Below are 21,517 nucleotides of genomic sequence, written 5' to 3' on the forward strand. Positions count from 1 at the left end.
TTGGATCTTCTGGTCAATGTTGTACTTTCACACCTGCATCTTGCCCTTTCTCCGCGGAGTTCAGTGTAGCACGCATGGGCTTATCCCATTTTATACTCACAACATTGACCCTAGTCTCTCCTTTCTTGTTTCTTGCTCCCTCCCCCAAATATCCAACTGATCTGAAATGAAATGACCTCTGCGGAAAATCAACATACTGTTGCAGTTCTTTGTCGGACAAGCACTGCACATGGTATAGGGAACCTTTCCATATCAATGTTCTCTGTTTTTATTTTAGCCTGGATCTCAGGCACGAGAGGGAAACAGCAACTGCTGACCTCCTCTCTCCCCACGCTCTCTACTGCCCTCAACATTTTACCAGCTGAGGCTTCCAGGACTGATCCTTCTTGTCTGGTGCCTAGCTGACTTATGAACAGGTTTGACAGGAAACCCACTCTTAGCTACCCACCTCCAGGCTTCCTGGCCAGAGAGGAAGTGTCTCTCTCGTTACGGCAATTGAGTCAACTCTCCCTGCCACCTTGCTTTCCCTCTCTGCCTTCCTCAGTTCTCAGTTCCCTGCTAATAAAGGCATTGTTATGGCAAGTATCAACCATGTGTCAGAGCCCTCACGAGTTGTGAAGGTTACCTTTTGTCTCATCATTGGTGCTGTTGGTTGACCGCTAATAATGAATTTAGACCCTAGAATAAAAGGAATAGTTTGAAACCAGTGAGCTACAAAATATGTGCAATGGCTTAAAATCATTTTCAATCCCCCAAGGACAAGGAAATGTATATGTGTTGCATATTTCTTTAACCAAGTAGCGTTTACAGCTGACAACAAAGGTAGGAAATGTACACAGACTATATCGGGGTCAGCAAACTTTTTCAGCAGGGGACCAGTCCACTGTCCCTCAGACCTTGTGGGGGGTCAGACTATATTTTTTTGGGGGGAAATGAACAAATTCCTATGCCCCACAGATAACCCAGAGATGCATTTTAAATGAAAGGACACATTCTACTCATGTAAAAACACGCTGATTCCTGGACCATCGGCGGGCCGGATTTAGAAGGCGATTGGGCCGGATCCGGCCCCCGGGCCTTAGTTTGCCTACCCATGGACTATATACTCCATCATACTCCTGCCAACACCAGCTTCTGCATTAGTGTTTATAGCAATGGAAGTAAAATCTGGAGAGCTTGTTTTCTCAACCAGATTCTTCTCTTTTATCTTGAAGGGAGGAACGGTCATTGGCAGTGCCCGCTGCAAAGCTTTTCGGACCCGGGAGGGCCGCTTGAAGGCAGCCTGCAATCTGGTGAAGTGTGGCATCACCAACCTTTGTGTGATTGGTGGAGACGGCAGCTTAACAGGGGCTAATCTTTTCCGTGAGGAGTGGAATGGCCTTTTAGAGGAACTGGCACAAAATGGTAAGTCGTGGTTAAGCTTGTGGGACATTAAGCTCCTCACGTTCTGTGTCATTTATTTTAGTATTTTTAAATTGCAAACCACCTTTGGTACATCAGCAGAAAAGTGCCGCATAAGTGCACAGAAAACGTATTTGTTGTGCTGTACAAGCGCTTAACGTTGTTAGTTTATTGCATAAGATTTATATCCCTCCCTACATCACCATGATCTCAGAGCATTTTGCAATTAAATAAAAACCAAGTAGAATATACTTTAAAGTGCAACCTTCTCCCTTCTGTTAAATATATCTGTCAGATTAGACATGCACTGACAAATATCACTTGGACACATGACAGCCCATTCAAAAACCCTTTGTGGAATGGGAGAGTCTTCAGCTGTTGTTAAAATATAACCAAGGTTTGTGCTGGTCAAAGCTTGGAGGGGAGAGTATTCCATACCTGGGGAGCATTTACACTAGGATTGCAAGTGGATACAGAGTTGAAGGTGCTTGGACTGAGGTACTAGTGTTACACAACGATGCAGTTTGTCACTTATTTCCTTACTGATTCCAAGAAGGCATCTGAGAGACAAACTGTACCTAGACGGTTCTGTTCTCCCACTTGCCTCTGTCACAGAATTAGGCTCTTAATCCTAGCTTTTGCCCTTAAAAGCCAGTACTGATAGCCACTGCCATGTAGTTTTTACCCTGGTTGAGAGTGCACAGCACTGTGGTAACATCTTATTTGCCAGTAGAGGAGTTATAATGGCCCTTGATACAATTAACTGGTTTTGTGAAACTCTTAATAACAAATAAAGAGCATATGGCTGCTTTGAAAATGGCCAGCATTTGTAATACATGGATGACAAATGAGAATCTCAGTCACTATTTCAGGTTGGCCAGCTACTGTATTCTGCAATGGATCCTGTCTTGTCCAGCAAGTGCCCTGGGGAACAGAAGTGTATTTTGCCTTTCAAGCAGTACTCAGTTTGGTCAAACTCTGAAGCACAGTTAGTGACGTCTGGCAATCATATTTTCACACCACAAAACCTAAAGGGATAAAGAGTTTTAAACCTAAAAAATTCAATGTGAGCTCTCCTCTGTGAAAACAATTGCTTTTTCTTTGGAGTGAAACTCCGAACAAGCATTCTACCCTTCTAAACATTACTTGGGGGGGGGGAGTGGCTCTGAGGCCACCAGTTGGACCACCTTGTGTTGTACTGAGCACAACTAATTCCATTTAAAGGTTAATAGTTGTTGTTTTTGTCTATTCATACAATCACAGTCTTATCAAAACTTCAGTTCCATGACCCCAATAAAGTGAGGACACCTCTGGTTTCCCAGCCCACTCCCCATTCTTTCCCAATAACTGATGGCAGAAATAAAACTCCCATTCACTGGTGAAGTTTCATGCAGCATTAATTCACTTAATCCTTTCTTCACGAAGAGCATTTTCTTGCCTCTTACACATGCCAAAACTGTAATAAATGATAAAGCTACATTGGTTTAAATTCACGGGAGGGGTGTGGTGTTTGTCAGACATTTCTGGATCTATTTTTCTCTTGCTTTTTTGCCAGGTGAGATTGAAAAAGGGGCTATCAAGAAGTACGCTTACCTCAACATTGTGGGAATGGTTGGCTCCATCGACAATGACTTCTGTGGTACCGATATGACCATTGGCACTGACTCTGCCTTGCACAGAATCATTGAAGTTGTGGATGCCATTATGACCACTGCCCAAAGGTACTTTGAACTCAGGATGTGAAATTTTAAGATGGCCACTTGGGCAATGGCTAAGAGCCATGGTTCTTTTATTTAGCAGTATTAAAGTGCACTGAAGTTGTATTAATTTCATCCTTTTGCCAAAGACGGAAGGGTGGTTATGTGCACACGGCAAACGCCCCTGCGTTGCATTTTATGACAAAGAGAGGAGCTAGATGAGAATCCATACAAGGATGTCAAAAATGGCATCCCTATCTTTCTTTCCTGTAATGTGTATTTGTGGAAAGATCTGGCAGTCTTTGACTGCATCCACTATTATTTTTTACCCTGCCACCACTGGCATGCGCAGAATGCTGCCCTCAGGACAAAAAGGGCTTATCACTCTCAGTTTAAACTAACTGGAGCTCCCAGTTCTGATGGATTGAGGAACTGCTTAGTTTAAACTAGGAAGCACATACCTCCAATCTCCTCACAGCAGTTCCAGAGGAGGAGCAGGGAGCAAGAGAGGTCAAGGCTTACAGTTACTCATTCACACAATGCTAAAACACAGATTGGCATTGCATTCCAACTTTTGACCGTAGTCTGCTTAAATACTATTGAAATCAATGGCATTTAAGCAGCTTCTGTGGAGGCTTGCAGCCTTCTGCATTGTGTAGCCAGAGGAAAATGGAGCTCTGGAAGGCATTTCTGGATTCCTGGGAATGGCAGCTGAGTCCTGTCACCACTTGGGCTGGTATTTATCACATCATCAGACACATGCAGTGGTATGAAAACTGCATGCGGAGGTCAAAAGAGGGGGAAAGCCCATCTTGCATAGGTCAGGGGCTTTTAAGTTAGGCTTTGCTTTAATATTGGTTTTTTGTATGTAGTTTAGTTCTGTGAACAAATGGGGGGGATTGAGATTTGATTGTGAGGACTGGCCTAGTTTTGCAGTTTTTCAAATAGTAGCCATCACTGAAAGGCAATTAAGATTTGAGGAATAACCTGTACACTCTCTCTTAAATGGCATGACTTCATTAAATTTAGTGTGACACAGTGGTCTGCAATCTTAGTTTGGGAGGGAAATAAGAATGCAAAGAATAATAGCACATGATAGTACGCTGCAAACCAGAAAGTTAAGAAGTGCCTGGAGACAGAAAACATAAGCGCAAATATAGTTTCTATAGTGCCAAACAATCGCCTGTCTTCTTTCTGTGCATTTGTACATATCACTTCATACTTTGATGCTGTTGTGACGCTATTAATATTTATTGTAATTGTTACAGCCATCAGAGGACCTTTGTCCTGGAGGTGATGGGGAGACACTGTGGGTACGTATGTCTGCCAACACCACATTTAGTTAAAATTGCCGAAATATATAGTTCACGTTCTCATTTGGATTTTCTGATTTTGCTCTAGGTACCTAGCTCTTGTTAGTGCCTTAGCCTGTGGTGCAGATTATGTCTTTATTCCTGAATATCCACCTGAGGAAGGATGGGAAGATCATATGTGTTCTAGGCTTTCTGAGGTAATTATTTTCTGCAGTGGCTTTCAAACTCTGTCCTGGGATCTCTTAGGCTTCTTTGAAAGCTTACTAGGTTCCTCAAAGAAAAGATCAGGGATGGCCGGAAAGCTTTCAACCCCGCAGTGTCCTAGGTAGAGCCAAAATGGAAGAAGTGTTCCACAGCATTGTTTTCCTACTGCGAAATTGTCCTCCCTTTTCATCATCTTTCCATTTCCACCTAGTAAAGACCACCCACCCACCCATAGGGCATCATAGAGGGAAGGCACATCCAGGCAGACTCAAAACATTTTGGCACCTGAGGTGAACAACAAAATGATGCCCTCCTCCCTGCCAGGGAAGAAGGGGTGGGTGAAAAACTACATCAGGAACAAGGGGGGGAATAAAGATCCACATTGGAATTTGCTGCCCCTGTGAATCCTGCCACCCGAAGCAGTCACCTTGCCTCATGGGTGGGCCGGCCCTGTCTGTGGAACATGTTCAGGTAGCAGGCACCCCCTTGCCAGCAGGCACCTGGCATTTAGGTGACCAATGACAGCACTCCCTTGTGAACTGCTTTGTCGTCCACCTGACTCTAATCTTTGGTGCTAATGTCCAGAATGGAAGATATCGCTAGTGTTGAGGATTTAGACCTGATCGGCTATATCAGGGATCGGCAAACTCTTTCAGCAGGGGGCCAGTCCACTTTCCCTCAGACCATGTTGGGGGGCCAGACTATATTTTTTGGGGGGGAAATATGAACAAATTCCTATGCCCCACAAATAACCCAGAGATCCATTTTAAATAAAAGGACACATTCTACTCATGTAAAAACACGCTGATTCCCAGACCATCTGCGGGCCAGATTTAGAAGGCGATTGGGCCAGATCCGGCCCCTGGGCCTTAGTTTGCCTGCCCATGGGCTATATGATGATGTTACTGTTGCAAGGAGGAAGGGTAATTTGCCAACAAGGCAATCCACAGCTGGATGGGGTTGCCAGCAATAATGAGGTGGTAAAAATGTGTTAGAAAGCATTATTTTTATCCTGGTTTAGCAAGGTCTGTGGGGTGATTAATGTTCATTTTCAAAACGGCAGCAACACAATAAGTAGTTGCAATAGTCTGAGAAGCTTTCAAGGTACAGCTCAGCTTTGAACTTCAGCTATTTGCTGTGGTCTCAGACCATGAGGCAGATTTAATGACTTTTCTGCATTTTTTTACCCTAGAACCGTGCACGAAAGAAAAGGCTGAATATCATAATTGTAGCAGAAGGTGCCATTGATTGCCACAATCAGCCTATAACTTCAGAGCAAGTTAAGGATGTAAGTATCAAGCTGCCAATCAAATCTTCTACCAAGGATATATGTAACTGAATGCTTCTCTTCCACATAGCGTAAAGCGTGTATCATTTCTCTATGAACATAATTAGCCTTTCTTTATATGGTTGATTGCATTTTAATCATTTCAGGCAATACAATAAATATTATATCTGTGTCCTTTAGCAGTAATGTAATCTCAGTAATTATGATTATAACCTAGTTGCTGCCTTTTAAAAGGCATAAAACAAACATACAAATACAAATGAGTATACTGTGTTATTTGGGTATTTTGTAGGACCTGGTCAAAACATTCAAAACAAGGAGGATGCCTTCAGTTCTCAGTGCTGAACTGATTTTTGTTATCAAATTATATCCATTATATGAACTAAGTTTGGCACATATCAACTTGGCTACAATCCCGGCAATTTGAGCCTGCTCTATCATCAAGACTTCTCAGAACAAACTGTTTCACTGTTCAGCCAGACAATGACCCAGAAGTGCTATAAAAGGGAAGAAAAATCTTCACTTTAATGTGGATTGGAAAATAGTTCCAAGATGAGTAAGATGCTGCTGCACAAACCACAAGGAGGCCATAACTTACCTTGACATAGTATGGGTTTCTTCAGTGTTTGCAAGTGGGGGTGGGGTGAGCTTGAACACACAGCCTTTCAAAATTGTGTGGCCATTCCCTGCTGCATACGCTTTACCTTTGCTTCTGCCGCCAACACATTTAAACTTGTAAAAATTCTTTGAAACCACCTCTGACTCAGATGTAGAGCCTGGACTGTTCGACTTTACTTTGTCACCTCAGCACACTGCAAACTTTCGAGTGCTTTGTGTGGTTCCTTACCCCTTCTCCACTTCCTCACAATGTACAAAAGGGAATGCCAAACAGGGAGATCCCATAATAGTTCAGATAAAAGATCTCTCCCTTGTCAGGGAAAAGCAGCAATGCAAAAGCCAGCTGCAGGTGGCTGGAAAGCAAAACAGGATGTTGTTGTCTCGAACTGTACTGTTGGGAAAAAGGGGGAGTCTATTCTTTGTACTGAGCACCGGATGTTAGCTCAGAGTGTCATCTGACCTGTGCTGGAAGTACAGGGGCGGAGTAGTGACTCTTCTGCTGGAGTCTGGAAGGTGCAGTCACGTTTCTATGTACTGCTGAAATGACAGGAATAAAAGACATGTAAATAGACTCCTGTCTGTCTCATTTCCCCTCCCTGGGGGGGGGGGAAGCAGGGAGAGAGAAGCAGAGGGTGTGTTCTTCTCACGTCTGACGAGGAGAATCGCCAATTTACGACCTAGCCTGCCGGGAGACGCAGACGGGAAGGTCAACAAGTATCTCATTCAGTTTGCCCCGGGGGAGGCCAGTTACCTCTGACTGTGAGCTGAGATACTGACATCTCTAACCCCATATACCAAAACCCCTTTCTGTATCACTTTCTGTATCCTGGGTTAAGAGAGATCTTGCATTCAGGCTTTCTCTCCTGTACCTCAAGGCCTTGTCATAAAGTTACCATACATGGAGGTAGGTGAAGGATTAATAGCCAAACAGTCCCACTAAGATGTCCAGTCAAAGTCTGGGATTACAGGGTCACCCATTGTCAGGTTGTAATTCTTAAGCTTGATTGGAAAGAGGCCAGATTCTCCAGGAATCTTACCCCACCTTACAGTGGTACCTTGGGTTACAGACACTTCAGGTTACAGACTCCGCTAACCCAGAAATAGAACCTTGGGTTAAGAACTTTGCTTCAGGATGAGAACAGAAATCGTGTGGTGGTGGCGTGGTGGCAGCAGGAGGCCCCATTAACTAAAGTGGTGCTTCAGGTTAAGAACAGTTTCAGGTTAAGAACGGACCTCCGAAACGAATTAAGTAGTTAACCTGAGGTACCACTGTATTCTGGTCTGTTTGTTCAGAAAGAAAAGTTTTCACAGATCTGGAGTTAGGAGAGTACAGACTTGATTGTAACAAGGAATAGGACATGACTGGTTTTTTCCTTGCTATTACTCCTCTGTATACAATGGTAGATATTTTTACCTCAGCCTTGTAAGAAACATCAAAAATTATTCTTTTGTTTGTGTAATATTTGTGCACTAGAGTTAAGTAATTTCAAAATGTTCTGCTTTAATTATTATAGGGAATAGTCTTTCAAGATGAAGATAAACAATAGTTTTTCAAAGACTCGAAGTGGGAGCAGTGGTGACATCATTGCCAGTGCTGTACACCCTTTTTATTATTATCCTGCTGTTGCTTCTAGTCAAACTGGCTCTGAAACCTTGCCACCTTCACTTTTTTAAAATACTTGCTTACATAGGGATCAATTTTGCTTGCCTTAAGGTTAAAGGGATTTGAGAGCATTGCTCCATCACTATTAAAGAATCCTAACTCTTCATAATCTTTGTATTGCATGCATTCTTAAAGTTTTAAACTAGGATTTCCACCTACTGTTCAGGCACAATAGTACCCCAGTGTGTTTCTGCAGCTGTTACAGCTCATAATCCTATTCTCGTCTTTAACTTGACACTTTGTCTTTTTTGCAGCTTGTGGTGCAGCGACTAGGGTATGACACTCGCGTGACTATCCTTGGCCATGTGCAAAGGGGTGGCACTCCCTCTGCATTTGATAGGATTTTGGTAAGTAGCTGCAGGCAGCCTGTGTGTTCAGTGCCGCTGTTTAGGGCGTTACATGGTTCCTTGTCCTCATTCAGATTGTAGAACAGTCACAAATGCCACCAGCTCTCTAGAGTGTGGCGTAGTGAGGAGAAGGTCATATATAAATGAGCAAGTCATGGATTAAAATTTGTACTCCGCCATTATGTTCTCTGGATTTTGGACAATAAGTGTCTCTCAGCCAACCTTTAGGATAAAACAAGGTAGAACCATGTATGTCACCCTGGACAAGGAGAACTAGGTAATTCTGTAACACACATACAGCATCTAGCACTGAAATCAGTTTTCTGTCTGTCTCATAATTTCCTGTTGTGACATTCCATCAAAATGGCTGGTCCAGAGTAAATGAAGCAGTCTGCTCCTGGCAGCCCTTAGCACAGAGCTAGCCTTCTGAAGGGTGCTATTTGACCACTGCTCATTGTCTTCTCCATAGGAAAAAGGGGAGAGTGGATAAGCAATATTTGTGGCAGTGGGGATTGGACTTCTTTTTGCCCTATTTCCTGCAAGATTTGACTTCCCAGCCCAATGAGTTGCTGATCAGGGAATAGCATTGAGATTTCCAAGGACATATATAGGTGCTTAGCAAAATGGAAGTAGAGACCATATAGATAAAGAAGTAGACTCTTGATTGGCTATGGAATTATGTACATGATTTAGGAGCTCTTTGCCTTCTCATCTGTTCCGCAATAGATTTTAAAGCAACCTGTGGTCATTTGTTCTTATAGTATTGTGGTAATTATCCCTCCCTATTTCTAATTCTGTGAAACTGTTCTTTACAAAGAACATTCTGTAGATGCTTGCTGGCACGTATCAAAGTCGGCATAGCCTCCATGCAAAATGTTCACATATGGTTAAAGGTTTCTTATGGATTTCTTTTTTTCTTTTCTTTTTCAGGCAAGTCGCATGGGTGTGGAAGCTGTCCTTGCCCTTCTAGAGGGCACACCTGAAACTCCTGCTTGTGTGGTTTCCCTGTCTGGAAACCAAGCTGTCCGCCTGCCTTTAATGGAGTGTGTGCAGATGGTGAGTTGCTGAAAAGAAGCAGTTGTGTTTGTTCATTGACACTCTCTTGTTGGTTAGCCATCAATAGTTGGTTGTTACTTGGAGCCTGGAAAGATGTGAGCAGAACTCTTATCCACGTTGGGCACAATGAACTCCAGTCATTCCTTCAGTGACAGTAACTGGGCTATTCGTTACTGCCCCATGAATCTTGACAGCAAACAGCACTGCTTACCTTTTGTAATGCAGATGCCTTTAACATAGTAGCTGCACATTTATATTCGCAATGAGTCTCTTGCTATTTAAACTCTCATTTCTTGTGGCTAGTTTAGTTTAGTGACTACACAGTAACACCCACATACCATAATACACATACATACCAATGAGCTGCATGCTGAGATTATTCTGGTTTCCCAAAACCTTCGCAATAATGTTCAGTTGAGGCATTCTGTATGTTGCAGTCTTATAATGCATGATTTGAGACCATGAACCTAATAAAATATAGTCCTTTCCTGTTTATTTCTGATTTTAAAATTTATGCTTTAGCTTTCCCAGGCATTGAAGTAACATTGGCTGAAGTGCTGGGCTGGTTAAGAGTCCAATTATATACATGTCTACTGAGACACCAGTCCCATTGAACTCAATGGGGCTTATTTCTAAGTAGACAGATTGCATTATAAATCCCACTGAAATAATTTGGATTTACTAACCTGAGCAAGGCTATAGCAATTGTCACCATTCGGATCTACTTCATAGCCTTCTAGCATTGTGATAGATAATATCATTTTCTAATAAATGATGGCATTTTTTCTTCTTTATTTCAAAAAGACCCAAGATGTACAGAAAGCCATGGACGGAAAAAGATTCAGTGACGCTGTGCAACTTCGTGGAAGGTACTCCTCTGTTGTTTATTTCTCTGCTGGCAGCAATAACTTTTCCAATAAATCATAGCTAATTGTGTTAAGGCAGGCATAGGCAAACTCAGCCCTCCAGGTGTTTTGGGACTACAACTCCCATCATCCCTAGCTAGCAGGACCAGTGGTCAGGGATGATGGGAGTTGTAGTCCCAAAACATCCGGAGGGCCAAGTTTGCCTATGCCTGTGTTAAGGGATTATTTTTCATGGCTAAGGAACAGGGGGGAATAGATTCTTTTACTCTAGTTTCTAGTGTACACATTTTAACCCTCCAAAGTTATATGACTATTCTAGGCCAATTCTATACCAGAAAAGGAATTCTACCAGTATTATCTCTGCAGAATTTAAAATGCCATTTCATCAGAAATGGTGCTTGCATTGCTTTTCACAGTTCATAGAGCACATAATATTGAATGCTAAGTGGGTATCCGTTGTGGAGTTGCACAGGGAGGAGCAAATGTAATTTCTGAAAGATTCCCTCAAATGGCAAATCATAAGTGGTCATTTGCCTGTCTTAAATGTATATGAGACATTTGTTGTTGTTGGCATCTGTCTATCTCAAGAGACATGGGAGTGCGCCTCTGGAGGGGAAATCAAACCGTTGAAAGCAGAGTGAAGATATTTCCCATTCAGTCCTCTCCAAAATAAAACAAGTTGTACGAGGGAAAATCATTCACATTCCATGATTTGAATCCAATGAAGTTGAAGGGCTGATGATGGAAAGCACTGGTGGAAATGGAGGAGTCTACCAGCCTAGCTGGGAAGCGGGGAATTTTTCACCAGTTCCCCCTTCCACCTTCAGTCCCCTAAACCACATCTCACATTGTTCCATTGGTTCCCAAGCCAACTAGAAGCAGAATTGGTGACTCTGTCAGCAGAGCGACACCAATGGCTACAACCTATGTCTCAAATACAATCTACCAAGTAACAAGTAAAGATATATAGTTACTAAATGCTCTGAGTGACACTTTAGGTTAGAAAACTACCTCTCCGTATTCTCTAGCATTGTGAAATAGCTTTATTATTCAGACAACAGCGTGAAAATATCATTTTCTGTTGCAGGAGTTTTGAGAACAACTTGAATACTTACAAGCTGCTGTCTACCAAAAGGACGGCTGCTGACCTTCCCAAGGTACTTCTTAGATAGTTGTCAAGTTGTCTGGTTAATTCCTCATTCCTGTGTCCTTAGGGTGGCCAATTAAGTGCATCACCAAGAAAGGGCATGCCAATTTGCATAAAAATTGAAAATGCTGATGTATATGAATTTAAAAATAGTTGCTACAGTTTAAATAGAAACACCATCCTGCCATTGTGGGGAAGACCTTTCTCCTTACTCAGTTTGCTGTCCCAGGAGCTAATAAATGGATGGCTTACAGCAAACACGCCAATCTGTAGATTGGCCCTTCCTCTTCCTCCTTACGGTTCTTTATACTTTTCCTGCTTTTCAACTGCTTTCAAATAGAGGACTGTCCTCTGTATAGTAGAAGACGCTACGTGTTTTGTTGAGAAAGCATCTAAACACACACAGCAGGTTGTTCAGAATTTTGAAAACGGTCTCCATGGAAACATCTATGGACTATGGACTTGTATATTGAGTTGGAGCCTGGCAGGCAGTGATCTAAATTTTGTAAATACAGCATTTTGTAAACAGTCTAAATTTTGTAAACATTGCCATGTCTATTTCCTTGTTTAAACTACCAAAATACATTTTTTCCTGAAAGGTCTAGGCCTCTCTCAGATAACCAATTCCATGTCTAGTTATGAAATTCAAAGGTGTCCCTAACAAGAGGTACTGAATGCATCTATATACAGCAAGCTGTGTTACAGTGGTCTACCAGCTGGTCAGCTGAACAGTATTTCAAAACAAGGTTTTTTGCCCAGTGCTAATGTATGTCGGGAGAAATGTACATACTGGTTTTGCAAAATGGCTCAGTAAGTGGGAAATATCTGCAGCTACAGTTTTACTTTTAAATCTTTCTGTTTTCTTTAACAGGGTGATATCTCATGTAGCGTATGTAAAAAATAAACGAATAAAGTGACTAACCTTAGCAAGGTCTTTTGCTTGCTAGGTTGGCAGGCTCTATTATTTTTGCATGGCAATGGGATTTGATATATAGTTATTTTTGTTTTTCGACTGTGCACTTCTTTGCTTAAAGCTGGACAACCAGTATGCTCTTCAGTTTTGCCACAACTTTGATTTACACCAAGTGTGCCTTTGCAGAAGCTTTAATAGAGCACATAAGACGTGCTTCTTGTGAAGTTGAAAGAATTCTCCAGAAAATGCGAAAGGTCCCCATTTATTGTCATGGTGAAAAGGCAGAAAAATGCCATGTAATTCAAGAATCGCTTGAAATACCGCATGACTTTTATACTCCTCATTTTCAGTTCCGCTATTTTTATATGACTTAGCATAGGCAGACATGGTCCTCTGAAAATACCCCTTGTTGTGAGGCCTCCTCATTTTCCATACAAAAGGTGACATAAATGGCTCCACGTGAGGCCCGGCATACTACCAGACTCTCCAGTAGGGCTGTCATTTTTGTGACTAAGAAGGTAGAATGAGCATGAGCAGGTTGTGCTTTATTTGCTGCTTTCTGAGACTCATAAGAGGCAGATCACACATTAAAACGGCCATGAAGTGGCTCTCATTTTTCATTTATGCCACAGAAGCTGACAGGCTTAGGAGAATTCCAGCCATTCTTGCAACATTGGCAAGCATGAATTAATTACCAGAGACCATGAGAGCCATAGGGAAGGAGGGATTATAAGGGAACCAGCTTTCCAGGGAGGCACTCCCAACATCAGCTTCTTTCTTAGAAACTACAGGAGAAAGATTCTTCAGAAACATGCTCTTTGCTGAAATGCTGTGCAGAGGTGGGAATAAGGCCTCAGTCAGAGGGGTGAAATATAGGTCTGTGCTTTCCAAGAGGCCAAATTTTCTCTCAAGGGTGCTGGTAATTGCCAATTTAGTCAGTTGTCTAGATAAGAGTAGACTAGCCTCCTTAAAGACACGCTCCTTAAAGACATGCTCACATTCCAAACTGCTAGGTTGGCAGCAGCAGGGACCGAGCAATGGGAGCTCACCCCCTCACGGGGATTCAAACTGCTGACCTTCTGATCGGCAAGTCCTAGGCTCTGTGGGATCAGCAAGTCCTAGGCTCTGTGATTTAACCCACAGCACCACCCGCATCCTCTCATGACAGTTTATCTGAAAGCAAAAGAAATGATAGTGGGGTTCTGTTGATCAGCATTTTGAGTACTTAGGTTACAGAACTACAACCAATAATTACTTCATTAAATTTGTTTCCACGAGAATGTGGTGCTTCCTTGAGGGCAGTAGATGAAGAAATTAAACATCAATCTGAAAATCAAAATCTTGTAATACAGCATATAACCCATTGTGACAGACTGTATTCTCCTCAAGAGAATTGCTTGTGGCAATTGTGTAGTTTGAAGTTTGTATTTTTACGTTGTGAATTGCCCTGCGATCTTCGGATGAAGATGGTATACAAATTTAATAAATAAAAATAAAATTCATGTTCTACCTTATGTACACATCAAAGGTGCTTAAAAGGTGCTAGAATAATGTTATATCCCACACTTGAGCAACCTAAAGGCAGATGGTATGGCAATAGTTTTATAACGCTGAAAAGAGTGGTTGTCAAATGCCAAACTGATAGGGTTCTCAGATACGTTAAAACATTGTTAGGTGCTGGCAATAATGAATCAATCGCTTGTGCCATAGCTCAACACAATACGGCATGTGGCATCACATACTTTGGTTGCAATGGGCCAAGGAACAACATTGCACAAAAGCCATGTATGCATGCATATGGTTATTTGGGTTACAATTCCTATTCTGTATAAATTTGTTTCTGTATGCAATGCATGTGCTTGTTTCTCTATGCTGGGTTATTGTTATGCCAGAATCTGGACTGGATAGTTCAATGCCTCACATTTTAATTTGGACCTGCTGCTGATTGCAAATAACTGAAGGCTCCCTGAGTGCTATGAAGGGTTGACCCCACAATCTAAGATTAGTTTTAAAATTAAGTTTTATATAATGTGATGGGGTTCAGAAGGTAAGGTGTGTGTCTTGCTTTCTTTTGATGCACTTTTATATATTTGTCACTGGAAATATACGGTAGCAGCAGGCTAAAAGGTAAACTGGATGTTCCGATTTACCGCTTGATGATTCCTTTTGCCTGCCATGGGGTTTATGTTCCTGACTATATTTTCTCTCTTTTCTGCTGCAGACTAACTTCAATGTAGCTGTTTTAAATGTTGGTGCTCCAGCAGCTGGCATGAATGCTGCCGTTCGCTCTGCCGTGAGGATCGGTATAACTGAGGGACACAAAATGTTTGCTGTCACTGATGGATTTGAAGGCTTTTCTAGAGGGCTGGTTCGTATATACCAAAAATTGTATGGGAAGTGTTCCAGTTGCTGGAAATCACAGGAGGGAAAAGAGTTATTGTGCTCAGGGTCTTGCCTGAAGGTTTCCCACAGGCGGCTACTGTGAGAACAGGATTCTGGACTGGATAGGCCATTGGCCTCATCCAGCAGGCCCTTCTTATTTTCTTATTCTTAATTTTGTTTTAACTTGCCCTCTGGCAGGCCCCCAAAACATAATTTTCCTGCTTTCAAAATGCACTTTCATACAAAGATTGCAATTCAAAGAAACCAGAGCTAGGTTTTTCCAGTGACAGTTACAATGCAATGGGAATGGAGAAGAGAGGGTCCTCCTTGGAGAGAACATATGTCGACTGCAGAGATAAATTTAGTGAAATTTGTTGCAGGAGGGGTGTTTGTGAGGTATTTTTAGAACACTAAACACAAGTGACCAACACCACCAAACAACACAGAGCAGGAGTCTTGTTATGACAGATGGATATTGCACATCTCCCACAGGAGCTCTCCTCATAGAGGCAGTTTCAAATATAGTAAAAGCATAACGGTTTGATCTATTTTTGCAGCTAATTCTACCCCCATACGTCTAAAAAAATACCCTTAAAACCTTCTTGAAGAAGAAATGATTAACTATGTTTACATGAAGCGTTTGCTTCTTTGATACTCCTGAGAAATCTTCCATATCAGATTCAATATATTTGGTCTCAAGGGTAGCTTTGAAGTGACCTTGGCAAGAGGCCATATTTGGCAGTTTGCCTATCCTGGAATAGCCGTGGGAGTATGAAATCTATGGAGATAAGAATACACGCTAGATAACTATTTCTGAAATTATATCACAAAATCTGTTGTGTTTGATTCTTGTTTCTCAATTGTGGTGGTGTTTGTTGAGTGCTACATTTATAGTGTGCCCAGTCCTGGGACTCCTGATGCAGCATGCTTATGAGTCTATAATATATTATATATGTTAATATAAATTGTTCAAAAGAAATCCATATTGCCTCTTCATTAAACAGGTAGAAATTGGCTTGAACATTTCAGAGCATCCCTCAACTGCATCACATTGTGACACTTGTTAGGACTGCAGAGTGGTAGTCAACTTAAGTTTTACTCAGAGTAGATCTATTGAAATTAATGGACCTATCGTTTCAGTGTGTCTTCTCTGAATAAAACATAAATTAATACCACCTGCAAAATTTCATTCCCAAACCATTGACGAGTTTAGGCTCAGTCTGCTTTCCACCATAAGGAGAGACCATTGCTCAAAAGTACTAAAAATATAAATTTATCTGTAGCTTTTATTATTATTTTTATTTATTGAATTTAATAGACCACCCTATACCTGGAGGTCTCTTATAAGAATGCATTTGGACTTCCATTTTGTTTAACCCATTAGATAAAGTTAGAGCTGAGCCAAAATTGATCAGAAGACATTTTTCTGAGATTTTTCTTTTTCTGAACCCCCTCTACTCCGGAAAAAAGAGAAAGCCACTCCAAATGTTCTGTGCCATATTTTTGTTGGAGCCACCATTCTCTGTCCCTCCATGTCGTTGAATGTCACTAGATCTGGGGCTTTGTGGAGGACACAAAATGGTGGCCAGACTACCAGCACAGTTAGCACTTGCAACAACAGCAAAACACACACATACACCATTGTGAGAGTGGAGAGAAAGAAACTGTGTTGTTGCCATTGCTAATACCAGTCCACATCTCGGGAAAGCTGTCGATGTCTTTATCTTCCCCCTGGAAAAATGTGTTGATTTCCCCAGTTTCTCTGCTCACAGGGTGGAGAACATTGAGAGGCACACGAAAAACATCTGAAGGAGTGTCAGAGCCCCGCACCACATTCTGTGACCTGCCACTGTTTTTGTTTTTCTTCTCATATTAAAGGAGTGCAATGCTTTTGTGCAATTGTTCAGGACAGAAGTCATGTAGGCCTCCCTATTTCATTAGATGGTACCCTTGTCTATTATCCTTTCTGGAAAAGTGGAAGTCGAAAACTGAACTGTAAGAAACACTGGTTTGGACACGCTGTACAGTGTAGTGCTGAATGAAGTTAACTTTGTATCCATTACAGAAATTACCTACAATGTGTATCTAAACTAGGGCATAGTAATTCAAAAACTATGTCTTTTTTGTTTTGAATGATAGATCAAAGAAATCAGCTGGGGAGATGTTGGAGGTTGGACTGGCCAAGGCGGATCAATTCTTGGCACAAAACGGTAATGGGATCTTTCATACTGATATCTTTGAGAAAATTAACTTTCACTTGTGTGTGTGTGTGTAATTTAGTGTGAAGATTTATATACAGACTTGATGCAGCAGTCAATAAAGGGGAAATTTTTGTGAACATTGCTAATGCAGACTTTGGAAGATCACAGGGGCTGCAGAGCAAGAGAAGAGGACTGTGAAGTCCCATTTCTTGAGCAGACCTGCTCATGCAACATTGGATTCTGCTTCATAGTTTTAATTAATGCTTATTATAAAAAGGGAGAGAAGACTTGCTTAATGGTGTGATAGAAGGACCTTCTATAACTTGATCCTGAAATTTAAATGTTTTTACCTCAGCATGTATTATAGGGGAATGTAAAGGGGAAAATAGAATTTTTTTAAGGAACATAATTAATTTGCAGTTACATTTTTTATGAGGCATAAAGTGTGTGTAGGTCAGACAATGTCAACCAGTCATCACAGGAAGCAAAGGTTTTTCACAAAGTGCTATAACATAATAGTTTAGAGATTACCTTCAAAAGTAAGATGTGGAAAAACACTTAGTGTAAAAAATTATAGTCTCTTTTAATCATATAGCCTTAAGTGCCCTGCAAAAAGCCTTTTTAACAGAGATGTGTATATATTTTAGTGCACTCCCTGGAAAGTATTTGGAGAAGATTGCAGAACAAATGCGAACTCATAACATCAATGCCCTCTTGGTAATTGGTGGATTTGAGGTATGTCACTTTGTTTTGTTTCCCTTGTAACTTCTTGTTAAATGAGCATGTAACAGCTGAAATATTGTAGTCAAGGATTAATGCTAGAATTTAGATTTCAGTAAGACCAGAAAGATTATTTAATTTAATTTAAACCTAACCAATCATTCCACAAGGTTCCAATATGTTAAATCTCTAGATATTAACTAAGTTATGTTGCAGTTATGTAGTTGGAGTTGGAACTCCATGCGGGGTTTCTATTTTCATGTTTCTTATTATGCTTAGAATTATGCAGTGGGTATTTTTTTAATGAATTGCATTTAATGAATCTTCCCACAGCATGGTGCCAATTCTGAAAGCCAAACTCCTGTTCAGGAGTCCAATTTTCCTAAACATGGCTTTCATAAACCTGTTACTTAATCAACATTATTGAAATACTGATGCCATCCATGTAGGATTTTTTATTTTTATTTTTTGGGAGGGGGGACCTTAAATTTGTAAGATTTTATTCTCTGTGTTATACAAAACTTGGAGGAATGCTTAGATGTATTTACAGTATTATGCTTGTCTGTTGTCTTATATATTCTGTTTTGGCCTTTCCTAGTGTGTCTCTGTGGCTGGCAATAGATAGTCGTTTTCAAGTGCATTGAGAGAGAGGCTTCACTTCCCATCTAGTACACACTTGTTTCTGTTCTACTAACATCTGCAGTGAAACAGAATTTTGAAACATTGCGAAAGCCTGTTTACCAAATGTGTCATGAGCAGTGATTCCCTCTTTCAAATCACTTTTGACTCTCTGGAAAAAAACCAAACAAACCACTATTTCCAGCATGTGTGTGTTTGTGATACAGTAATCAAACCCTTCTGCCCAAACCCCATCCATGTTGCAAGCGTTGTCCTCTTGTTGTCCCCTCTAATTCTGCATTCGTTACCACATGTGCCCATCAGGCCTACTTGGGACTTTTGGAACTGTCCGCTGCCCGGGAGAAATTTGACGAGTTCTGTATTCCCATGGTTATGGTTCCTGCAACCGTATCCAACAATGTACCGGGTTCTGATTTCAGCATTGGTGCAGACACTGCTCTGAACACTATCACTGATGTAAGTTTCTCTTCTCTTGGTGCATGCTCACTAACATAGTTATCCCAGGTGCTGCTGACCACGGCTGGAGCTGGAGACCTTTGTGAACCAGAACACCCCCAAAACATGATTGTGGCAGAAACGAGGTGTAAATACATGTGCGTGCACGCACACACAGAGAGAGAGAGAAAGAAATTTTTTTTGATTAGCCCATCGATTTCAGAAAGTTTGAAAACTACATTTTTACTTTATTCATTCATACAAAAATTATATTGCACCTTTCCAAAAATTTGGTCTTCAAGGGTTTTTACAAATACTTAAAACAATGTAAAAACATATAATAATGGATCCAGTCAGAAAATAGCAGCGAAGACAGATAACCATTAAAAGCTCAGAGTTAATTTGGCATCTAAAAGATTGAAATTATGAATTGGGGTGAATGGTTTTAGTTAATCATCACTCTTTGGCTATTTATTCTCTGAGGATAGAAAGAAATCTGTTTATTTCCATCACACCTCCAATGTGCTTGTGCACATCTGTGTGACTTAAATTCATGGCTAGCATGCTCAGGATTTCCGATGAAGGATGTACCTTTTTAAATAGAATTTTCTAGATTATTGCAAAGCAGACTGCTGTCACATCACTGGAAAATAAATGCACTGCTGCTTCTCCATCTCCAAGGGCACTTGGTGTAAATTTTCCTCAAGCAGCCTCTTTTCTCCATTCTGTTTGGCAAACTGCTCTTTCTGGTGTCTCCAAAACATTTTATGATTTGTCATAAACCTGCTTTTACATGTGTTGAAAGGCAGAGCATCCCTGAGCAACATGCAGTGAGCTATATAAATCTTTAAAGAACCCTGTAAAATTTACATGTTTGATTGTAACAGCCTGCTTTATTAGATGCAAAAAAAGAGAGACACCAAGAGCTCAAAGCAGTTCTGCTTTTTCCTGCTGATGTCATTCTTGGCAATTAAAGTTTCTTTCCTCACAAGACACTTAACGTCTTTCCAGTTCTGGTACATAACATTCTCCACCTCTAGTTTTATAGGCAAACTAAGGTGAGTAATGGTCTCCTGCATGTTTCTTGTTATCCTCTCTGCTTCATGGATTTTCTTGGGACCTGTAGATTACTTTTCTGAAAGAAATGGTTTTTCCTTCTTTTGCATTATACTCAAAATGCAGATGTCACCAAGTTGGACTAGACTGTAGGTAGATGGTAGTTTCTACATTTCTTTCAGTAGAAGCTGAACCATCTTAGAATCGCTGTGGCTTCTATACGAGGGAAGCATTGTGGCTGGTTTAGCATTTATTTTCTTCGGCCAGTAGTTCTCAAATGGTATTCCGGTGGTGGTAAGGAAGAGAGATTTCTCACCACTGTGATCTTCTGCTACCACGTTCAGCCACTGAGGATTATGGAATGCATACTCCGTTTCCAACAGGTACAGCTTGCTCCACACAGGAACTGACCATGTCCCCTAAAGATAACTCAGAATCCTCTGCAACCTGGAAGATGTTGATGAAGAAAGGAAGTTCTAAAAACACTGGCATATATATTGCTTCCAGATGGAGGTTTAGCTTTCAATCTTTTATTTTTGCCTTGGGCATCTGCCCATCAGGCTGCCACCTGTTGTCCGAGGTCAGGAAGTGCAACATAGTTGAGAATTGCAATGTCGTTACCTGTTCTCACCTGTCCTTTCATGTCTTCATCTGAGATTGTTCTCTCCCAGTCCTCGCTGTTACATTTGATTTTGTGAGATCTTAACCTGTCTGTCCTTTTGTCCATTTTTTTTCTCTCACCATTCTTTTCCCCTCAGTTTCTCTGTCCTCCATCTTGTTTCCTTTCTGCTTCCATCTCTGTCTCCTTTTCTCACTCCCTGCAGCCATCTTGGGCTCAGGAGTGCTTTTTAAAAAGACAACTCTAGTTTACAGCCACCTCTTTCTGCTCATCTGCCTCCTTCACTGTGGTGGCCGCTCTGTTGAAGGCCACTCCAGGCCACAACTGATCACCAGTTGAGCAAGTCTTACTGCCCAAGTGAAATGGCTTGTAACCTTGGGAATAAAGTTACCACGTCATGTTGGAATTTGTAATAGTAAGCAATGTGAAAATTATGTGTATTTGGAGGTGTACCCTGAACATTAGGAATAGCTCAGATTAAAATTGAGTACAATCCCATGGCCTGAAATTTTGAAGGAGAAAAATGTTCAAGAGGGATGAGAGATTGTAGAAAGTGAAATACTGAAGTCATAGTTGCAAGCATTTCCAAGGAGGAGAGAAAATGGGAGACATCTAAATAATTCATTGTGGCTGCGCAGGGGTATGGAGATGGAAGGAAAAACATTTAACTAAGCACAAATACAGTAGAGTGGCTTGAACCCATTAGAACTGTGTCAGGAAGGCTAAATCTCAGAATGAACAAAGGCTTCCAGGTGTTTCTGAACACAACAAAAATGGATTCTGTGTTCAGACCAAGAAGGTCAAGAAACAAGCAAATTGCCTGTTTAGGAAAGGTGTTGAAGTGTTAACAGAGGATGAAGAGAAGGTAGAACTACTCAACTCCCATTTCAGGAAAAGTTAGACAAATGATATATGGATGGATTTGCAGTCCAGGATAGGTAAGGAAATAGCT

General features: G+C 41.2%; 1 protein-coding gene across 6 annotated transcripts in view; it reads left to right on the forward strand.

Annotated features, from left to right (window-relative positions):
- PFKP (phosphofructokinase, platelet) overlaps positions 1 to 21,517 on the forward strand; it is a 58,395-nt gene that overhangs the window by 24,271 nt on the left and 12,607 nt on the right. For 4 of the 6 annotated variants that reach the window (XR_014517426.1, XM_083466730.1, XM_083466732.1 and 1 more), the window contains exons 5-17: positions 1,215 to 1,404; positions 2,957 to 3,122; positions 4,367 to 4,411; positions 4,500 to 4,608; positions 5,808 to 5,903; positions 8,439 to 8,531; positions 9,462 to 9,587; positions 10,392 to 10,456; positions 11,541 to 11,610; positions 14,735 to 14,881; positions 17,035 to 17,105; positions 17,744 to 17,831; positions 18,759 to 18,911. Coding sequence is in view for 4 of the 6 variants with exons in the window: in XM_083466730.1 (XP_083322856.1) it covers positions 1,215 to 1,404; positions 2,957 to 3,122; positions 4,367 to 4,411; positions 4,500 to 4,608; positions 5,808 to 5,903; positions 8,439 to 8,531; positions 9,462 to 9,587; positions 10,392 to 10,456; positions 11,541 to 11,610; positions 14,735 to 14,881; positions 17,035 to 17,105; positions 17,744 to 17,831; positions 18,759 to 18,911 (1,419 nt within the window). In the remaining 2 variants the exon portion in view is untranslated. The remainder of the gene's footprint in view (positions 1 to 1,214; positions 1,405 to 2,956; positions 3,123 to 4,366; positions 4,412 to 4,499; positions 4,609 to 5,807; positions 5,904 to 8,438; positions 8,532 to 9,461; positions 9,588 to 10,391; positions 10,457 to 11,540; positions 11,611 to 14,734; positions 14,882 to 17,034; positions 17,106 to 17,743; positions 17,832 to 18,758; positions 18,912 to 21,517) is intronic. The other 2 variants (XR_014517427.1, XM_083466731.1) reach the window with 1 other exon arrangement.

The sequence above is a fragment of the Podarcis liolepis genome (assembly GCF_965112155.1).
Source record: "Podarcis liolepis genome assembly, chromosome: 12".
Lineage (NCBI taxonomy): Eukaryota > Metazoa > Chordata > Lepidosauria > Squamata > Lacertidae > Podarcis > Podarcis liolepis.